Source organism: Phycodurus eques, chromosome 7, assembly GCF_024500275.1.
Source record: "Phycodurus eques isolate BA_2022a chromosome 7, UOR_Pequ_1.1, whole genome shotgun sequence".
Lineage (NCBI taxonomy): Eukaryota > Metazoa > Chordata > Actinopteri > Syngnathiformes > Syngnathidae > Phycodurus > Phycodurus eques.
In genome coordinates, this window is record NC_084531.1 from 15,689,624 (window position 1) to 15,711,793 (window position 22,170).

Below are 22,170 nucleotides of genomic sequence, written 5' to 3' on the forward strand. Positions count from 1 at the left end.
ATATGTGAAGACTGTCCCAGTTTAAAAGACTGTATTTTTTTAAATTTGCACAGTGATGATAGTGCCTTGGTTTTTTATCCATCACTTTAATTACTTGTTTGTACAAAACTTCCAATGTTTTTTTTGCATTCTGACCAGCCTGGGACCAACTGGTTATGCAATAGTTAAAGTGACTAAGAATAATTGAATATAAGTAAATTTTTGCGGCTTCAGTTGACATTTCATTTCGAATTGCACGAAAATTTGCGAGGTTTAATTTGATATTTTTACACAATTTGTCAATATGGGCTTTAAAGGAAAGCTGTGAATCTATTATTAACCCAAGATATTTGTATTGGCTGACAATTTGCATTTTTTCTCCATTAACAAGTATGTCGGGGTCAGGTGATACTCTATTTGTTTTAGTGAAATACATGCCTACAGTTTTAGAAACGTTTAGCTGTAGACAGCACTCCTGCAACCAAGTTGTGACACAGGACATTGTATTAGTGAGTTTAGCAGCAACAGTATCTTTGGAGCGACCATGAAAAAAGAAAACTGTGTCATCTGCATACATTACGCACTCTGCTTCAGAACAAACAGTGGGCAAATCGTTGATATAAAGACTAAATAAAAGGGGGCCTAATATTGTTCCCTGAGGGACTCCAAAGGTTAGCCTAAGAGACTCTGATCTGCAGTTGTTAACTGATACAGATTGTGTTTGGTCATGCAGATATGATTCAATCCAGCTCACAGCTTTGCAAGAGAAGTTAAATTTTGAGAGCTTGGTAAGAAGAACAGTGAACAGTGAACAGTATCGAAAGCTTTCCTGAGGTCCAAGAACACCGCCCCTACAACTCCACCCTTGTCGAGAGAAGATTTTATTTTCTCAATGAAGAGGCATGTAGCCATTTCAGTGGAATGCTTGGATCTGAAACCAAACTGCATGGCGTGGAGAGAGGGGGAGCTGCTGTTTAAATAATGGACAATCTGCTCTGACACCCATTTTTCTGCAACTTTGGAAATGGCCGGAAGAATGCTTATAGGTCGGTAGTTATTCAGACAAGTTGAGTCACCGGATTTAAAGACAGGGGTAACAATAGCAGATTTCCAGGCCTTTGGAAAGTGACCAGATGAAATTGAAAGATTAATTATTGAGGCAATAGGAGTTGCAAGAGTTGAACCTAGATCTTTGAGCATGGTCGTGTCCATTCCAAAAACATCCTTTGCCTTAGATGGTTTGAGTGAATGAATTAAATCGATAACTTCTCAGTAATATTTGTAATAGTAAAGAACTGCGTTGCAGACAATGCAGGGTATTCCTTCCTTTGTTTTACTCCAAACTTAGAAGAGATTTCTGACACCGATTCAATGAAGTAGTTGTTTACAGCATCAGCCATCATTTGAGGTTCCGTCAGGATGTTTCCATTTAATTTAATTTGCATTAGTTTTGTTTTGTTATTTTGTGAATCACCCAATAGTTTTTTAATATAATTCCAGGTTATTTTTGAATTTCCCTTCGCACTATTCAAAGCAGTAATGAAAAGGTCAGCTTTAGATTTTCTTATTTCTTTCACTACCCTATTTCTCAGTGAAATAAAGTGGTGTCTATTGTATCCTGGTTTGACCGACAACTTCAAGGAATGATCGCGTTCTTTCATCAGTTTCAGAATAAATGTGTTTAACCAAGGAAGGCCATTCTTTCTAGCTTTTAGTTTAATTATCCGTGTAAATTGTATAATAATTTCTTGTATTTTGTTGGTAAATTTAGAACAATCCTCATCTAAATTTTTACCAGCAAGTAATACATCCCAGTTTACTTCTTGGATAGAATCTTGGAAATTTTGTTGTTCATGTTTTGGTATCCTATTGGATTCAGTGGTGGCCAAGGGTTTGAAGCGCTTTTTATTTAATTTTCTTGTGACCATTAAAAGATTGTGATCAGACAATCCTGTGAGCATATTGTATGGCTTCAAGATCCTTTCTGGCCTATTAGTAAAAGCTAGATCAATCTGAGTTCGGGTGGAGTTTGTAATTCTCGTAGGGCCATTAATTACCTCAGTCATATCCATATCATCAATAACCCTTTTCAATTTTTTCCTAACTTTGTTAACTTCCCAATTAACATTTAGGTCACCCATTATTAGCACCTCTTTTGCAAGATTGAGTTGTTTCAGTAAAATTTCCAGCGTTTCATAAAAAGCGGCATTTGATGAGGGAGGCCCATAAATAACTACAAGAATAAAAGACATTTGCTGTGACAAAGAAAGAGTTAGTCCAAGAAATTATAATCCATTCTCATCTGTAACATGTATTTCATTACAATTATAAGTGTCCTTGGCATAAATCATAACACCTCCTCCCTTAGAACCCTGTCTGTCGTTTCTAAACATTTTATAACCAGGTACAGATAGTATTGCTGAGGGCGAAGATTCATGGAACCATGTCTCAGATAGGCAGAGGAAGTCAATATTTTAGTCAGTGAGAAGGTGATTGACCTGATCACTTTTTGTTAAAATGCTTCGTATATTTAAGTGTGCACAAATAATGCCTTTTGGTTTACGTGTTGAGTCCCATATTAATTTAGAGTTATTAACGGTTAGGAACACTCTGCATTTCCGGTGCTTTAGTGTTGCGGGGTTTGGAAGCCCCCTGTTTCTTTTATTGGGAATGTTTGGATATAGCTTTACGCTGCCAGCTTCCGCATCAGCCGGCAGAGGTGGAGGCCCAGCCGGCAGTGGTGGAGGCCCAGCCGGCAGTGGTGGAGGCCCAGCCGGCAGTGGTAGAAGCCCAGCTAGCAGAGGCGGAGGCCCAGCCAGCAGAGTCAGAGGCCCAACCAGCAGAGGCAGAAGCCCAACCAGCAGAGGCAGAAGCCCAGCTAGCAGTGGTGGAGGCCCAGCTAGCAGTGGTGGAGGCCAGGCTAGCAGTGGTGGAGGCCCGGCCAGCAGAGGCAGAGGCCCAACTAGCAGAGGCGGAAGCCCAACCAGCAGAGGCAGAAGCCCAGCTAGCAGTGGTGGAGGCCCAGCTAGCAGTGGTGGAGGCCCGGCTAGCAGTGGTGGAGGCCCGGCCAGCAGTGGTGGAGGCCCAGATAGCAGTGATGGAGGCCCAACTAGCAGTGGTGTTGGCCCAGGTGGCAGTGGTAGAGGCTCAGCTAGCAGAGGTGGAGGCCCATCTAGCAGTGGTGGAGGCCCAGCTAGCAGTGGTGGAGGCCCAGCTAGCAGTGGTGGAGGCCCAGCCGGCAATGGTGGAGGCCCAGCTTGCAGTGGTGGAGGCCCAACTAGCAGTGGTGTTGGCCCAACTAGCAGTGGTGTTTGCCCAACTAGCAGTGGTGTTGGCCCAGGTGGCAGTGGTAGAGGCCCAGCAAGCAGAGGTGGAGGCCCAGCCGGTAGAGGTGGAGGCCTAGCTAGCAATGATGTTAGCTGATCTAGCATTGGTGTTAGCCCGGCTGCTCGAGGTAAAGGCCCAGTTGGCAGTGATGTTGGCCCAGGTAGCAGAGGTGGAGGCCCAGCTAGCAGTGGCCCAGGGTTTAGTTCAACATCACCAGCCAAAAGAAGTATCAGCAAGAGATTAAAAACACCCAGGAGTGGTTTGCCTGTGACGGCCTGTTCCTGCTCACCTGGGGGTGGCCTAGCATGGCCATAGTCCAGTACCATTGTGAATAGCATGTGCTAACTCCATCTGGCTGGATACAAGGTTAGAGTGCCCCTTTTTCTTGGACATGTTGAACTTAGCAGAAGATAGAGGGTTATCCAAACAGCAAAGGAATACGTTGATAGCATAATCCATGGTCCTACTCGATCTTTGGATGACTTTTTAAGCAAACGCACAGGACCTGCCAAACTGTGTGGCTGCACCCCGGCAGCCATCTTATTTTTTTGTCAACCGTTTGACACCTGTGCAGTAGGTAGCGTCGTAAGCCACCTCCTCTGTTGAGAGATGGTCTTTCCACCTTCACGTAAATGGCTTCTCTCTCTCTCTCTCTCTCTCTCTCTCTCTCTCCCTCTTTCAAACCACCTGTCTTCTCTGTCCAAAATATGCAAATTTTTGTCCTCAAAAGACTGCTGTTTCTCTAGGAGGTGCTGAGGAGTTAGCCCGTCTATGTTGTGCCATGAGTCTGCTCAGTGGTTTCTTGGTTTCCTCATTGTACTGTATGTATCTGTGTATTCCTCACTGCACTTGACCACATACACCAGATTGCTTTTCAGGGTATGGCCTTTGTCTTAGGGGGTTACCAGGTTTGAAGTGTACCGTAATGTTGTGTTGGTTAAAAATCCTTCTGAGTTTCTCAGACAGACCTGATACATATGGAATGACAATATGGTTAGACATGCTACACAGAGACAGTCACTGAGCAGGAATCGATCCCTCACTGAACTGACTGCATGAAAGTCATCCCTGTGAAACCCCAGCATGACCACTGACCTGGTCCAAAGAATTTAATGATTTCTTGACAACTCGTGTTGTATTTCCCACGCATCCACAGGTCGAGCCGCTCTGCACGGGAAGGCCTCCCTGCAGATCGAGCCGGTGCGCTCGGAAGACCAGGGCTGGTACGAGTGCAGGGTCCTGATGCTGGAGCAACAGTACGACACCTTCCACAACGGCAGCTGGGTGCACCTAACGGTCAACGGTCAGTATCATGGCCAATCTCTACTGAGGCTGGTTGACTGTTTATGTTAACTGCAAAATGTCTTGCTATTAACATAACATGAGCACTAACTTATTTTTACATTTACCGTATGTAATAGTTCATGTTAAAAATATATACATAATCGCCAGGGGTAATGTGCAACTTTTATTACACTTTCCTCCTCGGCCATCATTAAAGTTAAGAGTTTGAAGGAGTGGCTTAAAATTATAATGTTACTATAACATTGGTTGTCTTATTTTTTTACACTAATGTTATTTTAGTGTTATTTTTTTTACACTAATGTGCTACTTACTTAGAATATTGCATATTTACCTGTAGTAGTAATAATAATTATAATGGCGGCACGTGGACAACTGGTTAGAACATCTGCCTCACACTTCTGAGGAGTTTGGGCTTCCGCCTGTGTGGAGTTTGCATGTTCTCCCTGTGCCTGCGTGGGTTTTCTCCGGGTACCCCGCCTCTCGCCAGAAGATAGCTGGGATAGACTCCATAACACCCGCGACCCTAGTGAGGATAAGCGGTGCAGAAAATGGATGGATGGAAGTTGTAAAGATAATAACAATAATGCCCATAATGATAATAATAGGTGGACAACTAGTTAGTACATCCGCCTCACAGTTCAGAGGTGGAGGGTTCCAATCCGGGCTTCGGCCTCCCTGTGTGGAGTTTGCATGTTCTCCCTGTGCCTGCGTGGGTTTTGTCCGGTTACTCGGGTTTCCTCCCACATTCAAAAAACATGCACGGTAGGCTATTTGAAGACTCTAAATTACCCGTAGGTGTGCATGTGAGTGGAAATTTGTCTATTTGTGCCCTGCCATTGGCTGGCGACCAGTTCAGGCTGTACCGCGCCTCTCGCCCTCAGTGAGCTGGGATAGGCTGCAGCTCACCTGTGACCCTAGTGAGGATAAGTGGTACAAAAGATGGATGGATGAATGAATAATAATAATCATAATCATAATAATTTTGAACAACTGTATGTACATATGTACATTATAAAATATTACAAAGGTATAATTTATTATAAAAATATATATTATCTCTCCAGATATCCTTTGTTCAGTTTAGTAATTAGTTGCCTGCAAATTTCATGTAAATAATCAGATTTCAGTTGGTTATATTGGAATCAAACACGGGTAAGGTCATTTTTATCATTTGCTGCATTTCTCAAAAATGGTGTAAATAGTCCTACTGAAGAAAATATGAAGTTAAAATCTGGCACTTTCTATTGTAAATCTACCTACATAAGTACTTTAAAATTCCACTATTGTTTTGATTGCACCAATGATGGATTGCTCATTTTTAAAAGCATCTGGTCTTTAAAAATGCGGTAAATGTCCCACTGATGTACGTTTTCACGAGAGTAGTTAGAGCGAGCCAACATTATTGATTTTGGTTTGATTAAGGCCATACTGAGACGTCGTCTGCGAGCTATCAAAGTGATGACTTGGTGGGAAAATAACATATCTGCACTTTTTGGATTTCCCCAGCAAGCCCCCAAGTGCATTAACAAATCAGATGATGCAGTGTGCTGTGTTTTTCGTGCAGAATGCATTTTAGCCAGCTTTCATATCAAGCTTTTTTGGGCTTGCAGATGTGTGTGATGCAACAAAAACTGGTTTGCCTTCAGTATGCAGCACTTTTAGTCAAGTAATAGAAAGTTGTTGATTTTCACACAATATTTCGCAGGTCACTTAACCTCCTCTTTGTCATTCACACATGTATTTCTGGTGTGTGAAAAGTGATTATGCATATGTTTTACAGTAGCTAGCAGACATCCCTATTTGAATAATGATGACAAGGTGCAGCATGTGGAATAGTGTACTGTAAAGGACCATTTATAAACTCCACGGCCCTACATAATCACATTGGAGTAAAACATGCTGTGTGTAATGGCTGATTCTTTTTTTTTTTCGATAGTGCCGACATCATCAGCATTTATGTTGCCACTGCATGAGACCCTCTGTCCGCATGAGAGTGAATAGGTCAGACTGTGGCGCCTAGCGTCACCTGTGCGCTTTTATGAATGTCTTGTTGTGCCGGCATACTGCACCTCTGTCGTTTTGCCCCATCAGTATTCACGCTCAACTTCCTGCTGCAGAGCGCTTCACTCCTGTCAGGCCTTTCATCAGCAACTAATAATATCCCAAATAACATCTACATTCAGACCTTTAGTCTTGTGGATGCTGAGAATCAAGCATTAACACAAATGATAAATCAAGTAATTTCCCCCCCTACTTTGTGTGACTGCTGAGAATCAAGCACACTAATGCAGAATTGCAACACAGTAAAACCTTGCAAGGTCGAAAGCAGTCCCTTGTGGAATGCTGGTCGACCCCTATTTTGGTTAGATATTGAAGAAAAAAATAAGTTCAAATTGCAATTTCTCCTACAGAAAATACTGGAAATTCAATTGCAGGCCGGTCAGGCAGTATGGTGGCTAGCACACTTGGGTTCAAATTCTGGCTCTGGTGCCGCTCCTCAAATGTGTACGCAAGTCAGAACATGCCATAGTCTTTCTGACCTATGCTAATGAAGTAGTAAAGTCATTATTCCAGTAAAGTGTTTTATGAAAAACACGCCCATAAAGATACAAAAAAATGAATGAAAAACAGCAAATACAGCATTAATTGAATGTGTGTGCCGTGTGTGACCATGTATTTTTACACCGGTACGCAAACTAGTTCATTGGACGGTGTTTGTATTGAATTAATTCAATTAATTCTTATTCAACTTGCTGACATCAAGTTTATGCAACTTTAGAGGCATAGTTTCCCATGAGAATAGAATGTGAGAGCATAAACTGCTTTAATGAGGACTCTTTTAGTTGCAGTCAGTTCCCGACATTTCATCATTTTGAACAGGAATTACTCATTTCAAACTGAATTCACTGTTGTTATTCCCAAATTTCTTTTTTTCTGCAAAAACTGAGAAGTAAATGGTGATTTCTTCACAGTATTCTAATTTTTTGAATTCCTGATTTCGTGGGTTTTATGAGCTGGAAGACCAAATCATGTAAAAAATAAACAAATACTTGAAATTGTTTCAATTGTGGGCCCTGAATCTACAATTTATGAAAGTTTAACTTTTTGAATGGAATTATGGAAATAAATACTTTTCCATTATATAATTTTTTTAGGGAAAGTGTGTGTGTGTGTATATTTTCTACATTAATGTACACACAGCACCCCATATTGACAGAAAAAAACGGAATTTTTGCAGATTTATTAAAAAAGATAAACTGAAATATCACACAACCGTAGTTATTCAGACCCTTTGATCAGTATTTAGTAGAAGCACCCTTTTGAGCTAATACAGCCATGAGACTTTTTGGGAATGATGGTGAATGTTGGTGGGCAGCCATTTTCAGGTCTTTCCAGAGATGCTCAATTGGGTTTAAGTCAGGGCTTTGGCTGGTCCATTCAAAAACAGTCACGGAGTTGTTCTGAAGCCACTCCTTCGGTATTTTAGCTGTGTGCTTTTTGAAGGTGACCCTTTGGACCAGTCTAAGGTTCTAAGCACTCTGGAGAAGGTTTTTGTCCGGGATATCCCTGTACTTGGCCGCATTCATCTTTTCTTCGATTGGAACCAGTCTCCCTGTCCCTGCAGCTGAAAAACACCCCCACAGCATGATGCTGCCACCACCATGCTTCATTGTTGGGACTGTATTGGACAGGTGATGAGCAGTGCCTGGTTTCCTCCCTACATGCCACTTAGAATTAAGGCCAACAATTTCTATCTTGGTCTCATCAGACCAGAGAATCTTATTTCTCACCATCTTGGAGTCCTTAAGGTGTTTTTTTTTTTTTTAGCAAATTCCAATGCGGGCTTTCATGTGTCTTGCACTGAGGAGAGGCTTCCGTCGGGCCACTCTGCCATAAAGCCCCGACTGGTGGAGGGCTCCAGTGATGGTTGACTTTCTAGAACTTTTTCTCATCTTCCGACTGCATCTCTGGAGCTCAGCCACAGTGATCTTTGGGTTCTTCTATACCTCTCTCACCAAGGCTCTTGTCCCCCGATTGCTCAGTTTGGCCGGACGGCCAGCTCTAGGAAGGGTTGTGGTCGTCCAAATGTCTTCCATTTAAGGATTATGGAGGCCACTGTGCTCTTAGGAACCTTAAGTGCAGCATATTTTTTTTGTAACCTTGCCCAGATCTGTGCATTGCCACAATTCTGTCTCTCAGCTCTTCAGGCAGTTCCTTTGACCTCATGAATCTCATTTGCTCTGACATGCACTGTGAGCTGTAAGGTCTTATATAGACAGTGGTGTGGCTTTCCTAATCATGTCCAATCAGTATAATCAAACACAGCTGGACTCCAATGAAGGTGTAGACCCATCTTAAGGATGATCAGAAGAAATGGACAGCACCTGAGTTAAATGAGTGTCACAGCAAAGGGTCTGAATACTTATGGCTGTGTGATATTTCAGTTTTTCTTTTTTAATAAATCAGCCAGAATTTCAACAATTACGTTTTTTTTCTGTCAATATGGGGTGCTTTGTGTACATTAATGAGAAAAAAATGAATTTAAATTATTTTAACAAATGGCTGCAATATAACAGAGTGAAAAATTTAAGAGCGTCTGAAAACTTTCCGTACACACTGTATGTATGTATGTGTGGATATATATATATATATATATATATATATATATATATATTTATATATCCATCCATCCATTTTCTGAGCCGCTTCTCCTCACTAGGGTCGCGGGCGTGCTGGAGCCTATCCCAGCTATTATCGAGCAGAAGGCGGGCTACACCCTGAACTGGTTGCCAGCCAATCGCAGAGCACATACAAACAAACAACCATTTGCACTCACAGTCACACCTACGGGCAATTTAGAGTCTCCAATTAATGCATGTTTTGGACTATTTGTGCAATTAGAAATGCTATTGGACTATTTGTGCAATTGGACTATTTGTGCAATTAGAAATGCAATCAAAAAGGCAATAGGGCAGCAGCGATGTCGTGGCATTGCCTCAAAGCATTTAGAGTCCACCCGGTTTGTTCTGAAGACCTAGATGTTGGTGTTGGCTCAGAGACCACACATCAAACAAGCAATGGCTTGGAAGTGGTGTGAAGGAAGCAGGTGCCCTCTTTGTCCGCGTAGCCCTTTGCTGTTTCTCCTGTTTACACACACACACACACACACACACACACACACGCGCGCACACACACACGCGCGCACACACACATTCCTCTTTTGGAGTTCCTGTTCAGTGGCCCTCGCTTCCTGCCAAGCGGACGGCGTATTAGTGCCCACTCAGTGGCAGGTGTCAGATGGCGAGGCCTTGTGCCTGAAAAAAGACAGTGAGGCCAGTCTCCCTCCGGTCTGCCTCCCTCCTCCTCTTCCTCTTCTTCTTCCTCCTGTCTAGTCTGCCTTGTGCTCCCTTCGCTGTGCATTTCACGCATCACTCAGCTTCGCAGACATCAAGAAAACACTCAAAGTAAGAAAAAAAAAAAACAGACCCTGTGTCATGGGCATAGACTGCCATTTTGACCCGAATGGAGAAGATGCAAGCTTTTAGCATATCCGTATTAGGGATGGCCATTGGAATTAGTTTCTTTAATCGACCATGGGGAAAATTAATACATTGCTACCTTGACTGATGAGTCTAATTTGTTCTGTGACCTTGCTCATAACTCAAATCACTCATATCTCAAATCAACTTTCCTCATTGAAATGAATGGAAATGCCATCAATTTTTTTGGATGGAAGTCCAATACATTTACATTTAGGAACTGTTTCTTTTTAAACATTTATTTAGGTACAATTGTTGTTGTTAAATTGTCCATAGGTGTAAATGTTTGTTTGTTGATATGTGCCCTGCGATTGGCTGGCAACCAATCCAGGGATGTTTATCCGCATTGATATCTTCATGGAAACAGGAGAACAGAACTTGTGGATCAAGCCAATATTGCATTCATCCGTTTTCTAAAGGGTTTGTCATGGGTCACGGGTGAGCTGGACTTTTTATCAGCTGACTTTGAAGTGAGAGGCGGGGTACTCCCTGGACTGGTCGCCAGTCCATCACAGGGCACATATCAACAAACAAACATTTACACCTAGGGACAATTTAACAACAACAATTGTACCTAAATAAATGTATAAAAAGAAACGGTTCCTAAATGCAAATGTATTGAACTACCGTCCATTCATTTTCTGTACCGCTTATCCTCACTCGGGTGTGCTGGAGCCTATCCTAGCTATCTTTGGGCGAGAGGCGGGGTACACCCTGAACTGGTTGCCAGCCAATCGCAGGGCACATACAAACAAACAACAACTCACACTCCCATTTACACCTACGGGCAATTTAGAGTCTTCAATTAACCTACCATGCATGTTTTTGGGATGTGGGAGTAAACCGCAGTGCCCGGAGAAAACCCACGTAGGCATGGGGAGAACATGCAAACTCCACACAGGCGGGGCCGGGATTTGAACCCCGGTCCTCAGAACTGTGAGGCAGATGTGGTAACCAGTCGGTCACCGTGCCGCCTGTATTGAATTTAAAAAGTTAAATACAACTGAATTGTACTTAGCCAATTCACGTACCACTACAAGGAGCCCTAATAGTGGTTAACGTACCACACTTTGAGACATATATTAAAGTGGTTTATTCTTGGTCAACATACCAATAACTCTGTTTTTTTTCCCTTATTACAAACCAGCATGGCGTCCAAATGATTTTGAAGCGCTTTAGGAAGGTCAAATTTCTAAATACTGTTGCTTTATTTCACAATCGCATTACATCCATCTGCATTTTATATGCAATAATTCCGATTTGGTATCATGGGGATATGGAGCTACAGTCTATTTCAGCTGACTTAGGGCAAGGGCAGGCTATACCCTGAACTGATCACCATTCAGTCGTAGTGAATTGGTAGAATTCAGTTATGTGAACCACTACACTACCAATTGATCACCCTTGAAAATGACATTTAGGACATTCCCCTTGTCTCTCTGGTCCACTTCTCTGTAAAATATTTTATGTTCATTATGTGGGATGTCACCCCTCAAGAGTGAGCGAACCTTCAAAGAACACTGTGTTCGAGCATGGATGCGTGCCTCCAAAAGAGCAGACGAATCCGATTCTGACCTCTTTAATGTGTATAATTGATGACGGGCGGGCTGCTGCAAGTAGAATTACGTGGTGATGCATAGCTTACTTTTTTAGTGGAGCAACTCCAGTGTTTCGCCGTACCTGCAGTCCCAGGTTGACCGATGTTCCTGCTGTCATCGCCACGGTGTGTGCGCCGCTTGTTTGCTGTCACACCATGCTCCTTCCCCCCAAGAGGCAACTAAATTAGGGTTACAATTTAAAAGCAGCGCTTATATGTAGCGGGAGCACAGCATTCTATGTGGTTACATAGTAAATATGTTCGTCTACGTATCTCAACTCCAGCCTTCTCCTCTAGAGTTTGCATGTTCTCACTGTGCTTTGGTGGGTTTTCTCTGGGTACACTAGCTTCCTCCCACATTCCATAAACATGCATGTTGGGTTAATTGAAAACTCAAATTCAGAGATGTCAGACTCATTTCTGTCACAGGCCATGTGGTCGTTATGGTTTCCCACATATGGCCGTGATGATCGTGAACGTCATATACAGTACATCCTGTAAATGTGTAATCACCTCATTGTATTATTACATATACATTATTGCACCCTGCATTTGATTGTCAATATATTTTTATTGCAAATTTTATTTGAAAGCAGAAGTCATGGAAAAGATTGGCAACTAAATATTTAAAGAGGGAGTTCCAATTCATATTTGCTAAAACAATCATTATAACTTGACAGTAGTACATGATAAATATGATCTGAAAAAATATCTGTCTCTGTGTATTTAACATTTTTTCGAAAGTAGATCATTCACTATTTGTGCGTACGCATGCTCTGAGGAGGTTCTAAATTTATTTCCAGAGTATGAACAAATTCAAGTACGAACATTGACGAATCACTGATTTGTGTGTCCGCATGATTTAAGCACAAATGTGTGCATACCTACTGTTAGTGAATGAGGCTCAATCTTATCGTTTTTAAGTTTATTTTTGCGAGGAATAACAAGCAGCAGATAATAACAAGTGGCAGATTGTGAACAGTTCTTCAAAAAAGGCAAAGTGCTTGTCTAAGGTGTTTATTGTCATTCCCAGTTGAAATTTACTGTAAAACTAAACATGAAGCAAAAAAGATTACACATTGAGTATTTAACCAAACCACATGACTTACAAATCTGCTAGCTTAATGCTAACTTAAAATGCATAGCAGTATAGACAGGCTAACAAAACTAGCCTTGATGTAGTGGTATTTAAAACCCTTTAAGTAATGGATATTTGAACCCAAACATTGCAGCAACACGTACACAGGCAATGTAACTATACTCACAAACTCTACAAAAAATCGACTATTACTGCTGCTTACTGAGCTTAGAAGGGATTGTCTTCCTGTATTTATTATGTAAGTAATATACTGTCCCCTGGTTGACAAGGCACACACAAAAGTTTGGGGGTGGGTGCAAATTGATGGCATTTCCATTAATTTTAATGGGGAAAGATGAACGAATCAAATTCGTAAGTCAAGGCACGACAGTAGATAAATACTTTATTCATCCCTTGAGAGTAATTGAGTTGTCACGGTAGCAAAATTCACACACATACACTCATTCTAACAATATAAGAGCAACCAACAAAGTATAAACAAAAAGGAATTAAAATAAGTTTGAATAGGTTTTGCATATTTGTATGTGTTAATAAAAATAAAATGTGTCTAATTATGCTACAGTAATATTTGCAGTTTGTGCAAAGTGGGAACTATAATATTATCGACAGTGAAATACTGTATAATGGCACAATGATTAATTATAATGAACCCAATATATAGAGTGGATGGAACTGTTGCTATTAATCTGTATAAAACTACACATTGAAAGTCATAATTTGTCACTTTCTTCTCTGCAGTCCCAATCTCCAATAAAGATCAATAATATGCCTTGTAATTAAAGCCCAACTAATTGCTTGGCATAGCTGCTTAATCACTATGGTGTGAAAATGATGTAATGTATCTTAAAGTGTAAAACACAGCTGTTGACTTAATGTCACGTACGTGGTTAAGGCGAGGGCGAGTAACGCAAGGCAAGAACATGGTGGACCCAATTGCAGGGAAGCAGGGAGGCAAGGCAGGAGTGCGGGAGTCTCAAAATAATATTTAATCTTCAAAAAGGGAAAACTAAACAAAGTCCCACAACAGATACCAATCAAATCAAAGTAACAAAGAAACACTCGAATATCTAAAACTGGAAACAAACTATGACCTGTGAGTAAGACGTGGAATAGAAAGGGAGAATGACACCTGACAATAACATACCACAATGATAAAGACAACTGACGACTATGACATGGCAGAGACATGTGACAACGACAATGAACCGACAAGAACTGAAAGAAACCAGGGAACTAAATACAAACAGATAGACGAGACAACGAGGAACACCTGGACAAGACATGAGTGGCTGGAGAGAGCTGATTGGTTGACACAACGCAGACGAGAACAGGTGGACACAACAACTTAATGAGCACACGACAAACATTGAACACAGGAAAACATGGAACAAAACTAAACATAACCCAAACCAAAACACAGACCATGACAGTACCCCCCCTCTAAAGGAACGGATCCCAGACGTTCCCCAAACAACAACCAAAAAGTCACCAACCCAGGGTGGGCGGAAGGGGGCCTGGAGGAGGGTACAGAGTCCACCCCTCAGGTCAGTCTGGTGGCCATCCAGGCCACCCAGGGTGAGGTGCTTGGGTGAGCGGTTCAGGAGGTCGTCCAGGACGCCAAGCACCAGGGTCTTTACAGGGCCATTCAGGTGGACGGCCACGGTGCCGAAGCCAATGGTAATGCAGGGGCCAGGCAATAGGGTTGGGTGGCGGCCGCTGGACGAATGCCGCCAGAGCGAGGACGGGTGACGGCCGCTGGGCGAGCGCCGCCGGAGCGAGGACGGGTGGCGGCCGCTGGACGAGAGCCGCCGGAGCGAGGACGGGTGGCGGCAGCTGGACGAGCGCCGCCGGAGCGAGGACGGGTGGCGGCCGCTGGACGAGCGCCGCCGGAGCGAGGACGGGTGGCGGCCGCTGGACGAGCGCCGCCGGAGCGAGGACGGGTGGCGGCCGCTGGACGAGCGCCGCCGGAGCGAGGACGGGTGGCGGCCGCTGGACGAGCGCCGCCGGAGCGAGGACGGGTGACGGCCGCTGGGCGAGCGCCGCCGGAGCGAGGACGGGTGGCGGCCGCTGGACGAGCGCCGCCGTAGCGGGGTCGGGTGGCGGCCGCTGAACGAGCGCCGCCGGAGCGGGGTCGGGTGGCGGCCGCTGGACGAGCGCCGCCGGAGCGGGGTCGGGTGGCGGCCGCTGGACGAGAGCCGCCGGAGCGGGGTCGGGTGGCGGCCGCTGGACGAGAGCCGCCGGAGCGGGGTCGGGTGGCGGCCGCTGGACGAGAGCCGCCGGAGCGGGGTCGGGTGGCGGCCGCTGGACGAGAGCCGCCGGAGCGAGGACGGGTGGCGGCCGCTGGACGAGAGCCGCCGGAGCGAGGACGGGTGGCGGCCGCTGGACGAGAGCCGCCGGAGCGGGGTCGGGTGGCGGCCGCTGGACGAGAGCCGCCGGAGCGGGGTTGGGTGGCGGCCGCTGGACGAGCGCCGCCGGAGCGGGGACGGGTGGCGGCCGCTGGACGAGCGCCGCCGGAGCGGGGACGGGTGGCGGCCGCTGGACGAGCGCCGCCGGAGCAAGGACGGGTGGCGGCCGCTGGACGAGCGCCGCCGGAGCGGGAACCTGGCGCAGCTGCCGAGGAGCAGGAGCGGGAGCCTGGCGCAGCTGCCGAGGAGCAGGAGCGGGAGCCTGGCGCAGCTGCCGAGGAGCAGGAACGGGAGCCTGCCGCAGCTGCCGAGGAGCAGGAACGGGAGCCTGCCGCAGCTGCCGAGGAGCAGGAACGGGAGCCTGCCGCAGCTGCCGAGGAGCAGGAACGGGAGCCTGCCGCAGCTGCCGAGGAGCAGGAACGGGGCCTGCAGTCGCTTCCTCAGCCTGCCGCCATTGAGGTGTGGGAGTAGAGGGTACGGGAGTGGAAGAGTGCACAAGGTCTCGGGAAGGTGAACTAGGAAAAATGGCTGGTACAGAACATGGTGGCTTGGGGGCAGGTTTGACTGGACGTGACTTAAGTGGAGCCGTGGAACAACGTGTGGGAACAGGTGAAAAATTAAGTGACTTGTGAACAGGGAAAAAACGAGGGGGCAAAATTTGACCTTTACTTGGGCGCCTCCGTTGGCCACCACGCGGCGGTCCCGGGTAGATGGCCAAACGGGTGCCCAAGAAAAGGTCCGAGGGAAAGGTTTTGGACTCACTGGGGTTGGAAATGGGGAGACGTGACAAAAACTGACGAGGACGGGATAAACTAGGGAAGGAACCAGAAAAATCTAAGTCTGTGTCAGAGTCAGAATCAGACAGAAGGTTAACTAAATCGGGGCCATCTTCACAATCAGAAAAATCAGAATCTAAAGAAACATGTGGATGTAAAATAGTAGGGCATGGTGAATAACTAGGACAAGTGGGGGGACCCGATGAAAAGGACAGAAAAGACTGAACGATTGGGCTTACTGGAGGAGGGTAGGTATGGATGGCAGGCTGAGGACGGTGGGAGGCAGTTTGGTGGTGTCCAGGGTGACGCCATCTTCTTCCCGCTGGGTCCTGTTCTGGTCGGTTCATTCTGTCACGTACGTGGTTAAGGCGAGGGCGAGTAACGCAAGGCAAGAACATGGTGGACCCAATTGCAGGGAAGCAGGGAGGCAAGGCAGGAGTGCGGGAGTCTCAAAATAATATTTAATCTTCAAAAAGGGAAAACTAAACAAAGTCCCACAACAGATACCAATCAAATCAAAGTAACAAAGAAACACTCGAATATCTAAAACTGGAAACAAACTATGACCTGTGAGTAAGACGTGGAATAGAAAGGGAGAATGACACCTGACAATAACATACCACAATGATAAAGACAACTGACGACTATGACATGGCAGAGACATGTGACAACGACAATGAACCGACAAGAACTGAAAGAAACCAGGGAACTAAATACAAACAGATAGACGAGACAACGAGGAACACCTGGACAAGACATGAGTGGCTGGAGAGAGCTGATTGGTTGACACAACGCAGACGAGAACAGGTGGACACAACAACTTAATGAGCACACGACAAACATTGAACACAGGAAAACATGGAACAAAACTAAACATAACCCAAACCAAAACACAGACCATGACACTTAAACCCGTCCAACTAGCGCCTACCTTGTACTTGTGTATCCGAAGAGTGTTTATTAGGCAGCAAACTGGAGAGACAGACAGCGTTGTAAGTGGACCATTAGTTTGCATGACGCCATGTGGCCCACTTGTACTCTCTCTTCAAAATGAGCACACTGCCATTATTTATCATCACTCCATTGAAATACTCAAAGTGGGGAGCAAAAAAAGAAGGAAGGTTTATCGGCCCGGGGTCGCTTGTGAAGAGCTTCATCTCTGTAGCTGCGGGTGAAGCTTAGGAGCATCAGAGGGTAATGTGAGGACATCACCAAGAGGCTCCTTTTGGATTTTAAAGAAGTGTGGCATTTAGGGGAGCCCCTTTTCTTCATCGGTCATCAAAGCAGTTACTCCACAAATTTAGCTTGTAGCAAGAAGCCACTTCCGGAATTTCAACACATTAATAGGGATCCTTGGCTTGCTTCAAACAGAAGAAGAGAAGAAGAAGAATCTTTATTTGTCATGAACACATCCATCCATTTTCTGTACCGCTTTAGTTTTTTTTTCAACTCCCACCTCCGGCAGAACTCCAGGGGAGGCGGGGGACATTGAGTCAGAGTGGACCACATTCCCCGCCTCCATTGTTGAGGCAGCCGATCGGAGATGTGGCTGTAAGGTGGTTGGTGCCTGTTGTGGCGGCAACCCTGGAAAATGTTGATTGACACCAGCAGTAAGGGATGTCGTCAAGCTGAAGGAGTCCTATCGGGCCTTTTTGGTCTGTGCGACTCCGGAGGCAGCATATGCGTACCGGCTGGCCAAGCGGCTTTGGTGGTTGCTGAGGCAAAAAGCTGGGGGCGGAGTTTAGTGAGGCCATGGAAAACGACTTCCTGACAGCTTCGAGGAAATTCCTGGTCCACCATCTGATGTTTCAGGAGGGGGTAGCAGTGTCGGTAACCCCCTACCCACCATTGAGGACTTGCACGCTGCCAGAACTAAGACAAGGGCGTGCAAAATCCTCTCGGACCGTCTGCACCCCGGTCACCAGCTCTTCCAGCTCCTTCCCTCAGGTAGGCGCTACCGATCAACGCTAACTAGAACTAGTAGACATTCCAACAGCTTCTTCCCTCTTGCGATCAACTTCTTAAACACCTAACCTATAATTCCATTACAACAAGCTGGCAATTTTTTGACTTGAGTTCGTTGTCACATTTCTGTGGGGCCAATTATTTATTACTTGTGCACTCACTGTAGTTGTCTCGCCATGCTGCACTATTTGCATATACTGGCCACTCATGCCAGAGTAGCATCTGCTCCATTTGCACACTGATTGAGGAGTATCTGTAACATTTGCACAACCGACATTGTCCCAGATGATCGCACTACTTGTCACTTTAAACCACATACACTCCTTGAAGTCTCAGCGCCCTTTGCACAATGGTCATTGCACCGGACTATTGCAATATTAGTCGTTCGAACTGCTCTAAGTGCTAGAGGACTCTGCATCTTTTTGCACAATTGTTTTTTGTCAATGTCTTTATGTCCCCAAAGTGTTCTGTAAATTGACTGTTTGTTGTACTAGAGCGGCTCCAACTACCGGAGACAAATTCCTTGTGTGTTTTGGACATACTTGGCAAATAAAGATGATTCTGATTCTGATTCTGATGTGTACAGTGGAGATAGGGCGCTGCTGACCTCAACTCGGGACGTTGTGAGTTGGTGGGCCAAATAAGACCTCCTCAATTCTCCCGATGCGCCTTCCCACGAGCAAACAGAGTCTGGGGACTCTGAGGTGGGTGCCCCTATCCCTGGGGTTGAAGTCACTGAGGTGGTTAAAAAGCTCCTTGGTGGAGGGAAGTCTGGGCTTCCCTGCTTCAGCTGCTGCCCCCGTGACCCTACCTCAACGGCATTAACATAAGCAGCATTAAATGCCCCTCCCCAAACAATGTTTCCTTTAAATAAATGGCTGATACAGTATTTTCTTCAGTTGAGTAAATAAACGCATTGCAAATAGACACCTGCTACGAATAAACGCCTGGCACTACTCTTTTTCCTCAAACAGTGGTTGGCCCTTTCATAGACACTGTGTCCCAATTACATCATTCAGTTAAGAAAAATAAACGCCTTCCTCAAATAAACGCCTTGTTTTTCCTTTTTGGCTAGAAAAAACAGGTGGTGACTTATCACCAAAATTCATTGACACTATTGTTCACAAACATACATCAAAAAATTAACTGCAGGAAATGTCACCCAAAAGCCAAATATCCCCAACATTTTGTGAGTAGTGTAACAAATTATCTGCAGTTGAGTCAATTAATGCATCTCTCAAAATAAACAACACCTTCAAATAAATACCTGGTAAGTAAGTGTAAGTGCTTAGATTTAAAAAATCTTGGCAGTAAGTACATTTATGAGAATTTAACACAAATATTTTGTTGTGAATACAGTTGAGTAACTTTTGTCTACTTTTTAATCTCCCAACAGCTCCGCCAACATTTACATCGACACCGCCGCAGTATGTGGAGGCAAAGGAAGGGGGCAGCATCCTGCTCAGCTGTTCTGCCCAGGGAAACCCCAAACCCGTGATCAGCTGGCTGAGGGAGGGAGAGGAGCTGGCCACCAATGCTAAATACTCGGTAAGAATAAAAAAGATCATGGTTGCAGTTCAGATTTATGAGCCTGCGCTAATCCAGAAGCGTGTATTTTTTCCTCCCCACAGATGGCGCCCATCTGCCCCTAGAGTATTTTTAATCGCTCACGCCGGCTAATATCAGTTAATCATGTTGTTGTGATGTGAAATATAGCACATCATTTGGAAGGAATCTCAAAAATGAGTGGTGCTCAAGTAAAATCTATCAAACATTCAACAGTGAGTCATGTTTTATTCATAACGTTGGCCCGTTGGGAGTGTTTTTTAATTGAAGATATAGTTTAGTGTATAAGTGCAAACAGACTTTATTAGGATCTTACAATATTGATTAGTAGGACCATGACTTTATCCAGTATGACTCATTCAGGTGCTCCCTACATCCCCGTAAAGATATATATATATATATATATATATATATATATATATATATCCATCCATCCATCCATCCATCCATTTTCTGAGCCACTTATCCTCACAAGGGTCGCGGGAGTGCTGGAGCCTATCCCAGCTAATCATTGGGCAGGAGGCGAGGTGCACCCTGAACTGGTTGCCAGCCAATCGCAGGGCACATATAAACAAACAACCATTCACACTCACATTCACACCTACGACCAATTTAGAGTCTTCAATTAACCTACCATGCATGTTTTTGGGATGTTGGAAGAAACCGGAGTGCCCAGAGAGAACCCACACAGACACGGGGATTGGTGGGGCCGGGGGATTGAACCCCGGACCACAGAACTGTGAGGCAGACGCTCTAACCAGCCGTCCACCGTATATATAAATGTTCCTTGAATCAATTATTTTTGTAGGTATTGTTGTGCAATGATTTTGTTGTAGTTTTCACTTTTTTATTTATTCATTTGTATTTTGAGTTCATTTCAGTTATTGTGGTGGTATTATTTTTTTATTTTCTATAAAACAAAATTCATTTGGGGGTTTACAATATTCTTTTCTGCTTCCACTTTTATTTTACATTTTTTGAGTTTTTGTAATTTTATTTTAACATTTTTTATTAGCATTTTAGTCTCATTTTTATTTAAATGTATACATTTTTGTGCCATCATTATTTAAAAAAAATATTTTCAGTTGAAATGTGTATTTTAGTTTTTTTCCCCCTAATTTTATTTCTTTATATTTTTTCAGTTTTTGTGTAATTTGTATTTTCACATTTCATTTTTATGATTTAGTATTTTATTTACTATTTTTATTCAGTTTTTACCTTTATTTTATTTTTGAGTTTTTATGGATTCGAGTTTTTATTTAGTGTAGGTAGCATTTTATTTGACTTTTACATTTTATATTTTTATTTATTTTGATTTTATTTACTTTCATTTTTCTTTATTTTTACATGTTTAAAAAAAATTATGCTATAGTTTTAATTTATTTATTTATTTTATATAATTGTTTTTATTGGGTTAGTTTATTCAAAGAAGTCCAACACAGATCTGAAGCTATGTACCAGTCGCCCTCACTAAACGATTGGACAAAACTTTCTGATTCATTATTAATTGCTGTCATCCATATTACATTAGTCCTCATTTGGATGTTTTGCTTGAAATAAAAAAAATAATAAAATCCCAAATTTAGCGGAGGGCTGATCAGCTGGGCTGATATTTTTCTTCTTTGGGAAACGTGTGCTCAGAAGCTTGTCTCTGTGTGTGTGTGTGCGTGTGTGTGTGTGTGCGCGCGCGTGCGTGTGTTTCGCCGTGTTTGCTCACCCACATGCTCGTTTCCACGGAGACTCTCCAGAGAAATGCTGGAATGTGTCAGACAAAGGCTGGAGAGGAGGGGCGGGGTAATCGTCATGGTGCTCTTTACTTATCTTTATTGCTTTATTTATGTACATTGGGAAAAGGGTCCATAAAATGAAGATATTCAACAAAGCAGCGTACATATTGTATATAGGTGGGCTTGTAACTGTCCTCTAAATGTTTTGTAGCTTGAGCTGAGGAACTGATATTGTGCATTCTGGGACACTGCGGGCAAGATGCAGCGTTCCAATTAAAATCCATTACAAATTGACAGTAGGATTATTTGATACCTTAAAATGTGACAATTAATTGGAGGGCTTCACGCTTGAGTCACTTTCAACTAGTCTGCTCTCTAAAGAAGCCAAACATGATGCCAGAACTATTCTGCCCATTATGGCACTGGCATGCCATAGAAAATTTCATAATTTTGTCTCCCCAAATAGACACCTCCTTCAATAAATGCCTAGTACTGTCTGCAGCTGAGTAATAAAAAACTCCTCTCACCAAATAATACACCCATCAAACAAACACCTGGTACTCTGCAGCTGGTACTCCTTCAATAAATGCCTGGCGCACTCTGCAGCTGAAATCAACATCTCTCCCCAAATAACGGCCGTGTCAAATAAATGCCTGGTACTCGCTGCAGGCGAGTAAATAAATGCCTCTCTCTCATAGAATGCCTCCTCTTCATATTCATAAATGCTTAGTACTGTCTGTGGTTGAGTAAATAAATGTCTTTTCTCAAATAACACCTCCCTCAAAAAAATAGCTGGTACTCTATACAGTTCACTAAATAAATGCATCTCCCCAAATAGCTGTCTCCTTCAAATAAACACCGAGTACCCTACTAAGGATTGATAG

The 22,170-nt window shown here is 44.0% G+C and overlaps 1 protein-coding gene across 3 annotated transcripts in view; it reads left to right on the forward strand.

Annotated features, from left to right (window-relative positions):
- Positions 1-22,170, forward strand: part of igsf9ba (immunoglobulin superfamily, member 9Ba) — an 84,263-nt gene that overhangs the window by 28,732 nt on the left and 33,361 nt on the right. For all 3 annotated transcript variants that reach the window (XM_061681786.1, XM_061681787.1, XM_061681788.1), the window contains exons 3-4: positions 4,463-4,609; positions 19,390-19,541. In XM_061681786.1, coding sequence (XP_061537770.1) covers positions 4,463-4,609; positions 19,390-19,541 — 299 coding nt within the window. The remainder of the gene's footprint in view (positions 1-4,462; positions 4,610-19,389; positions 19,542-22,170) is intronic.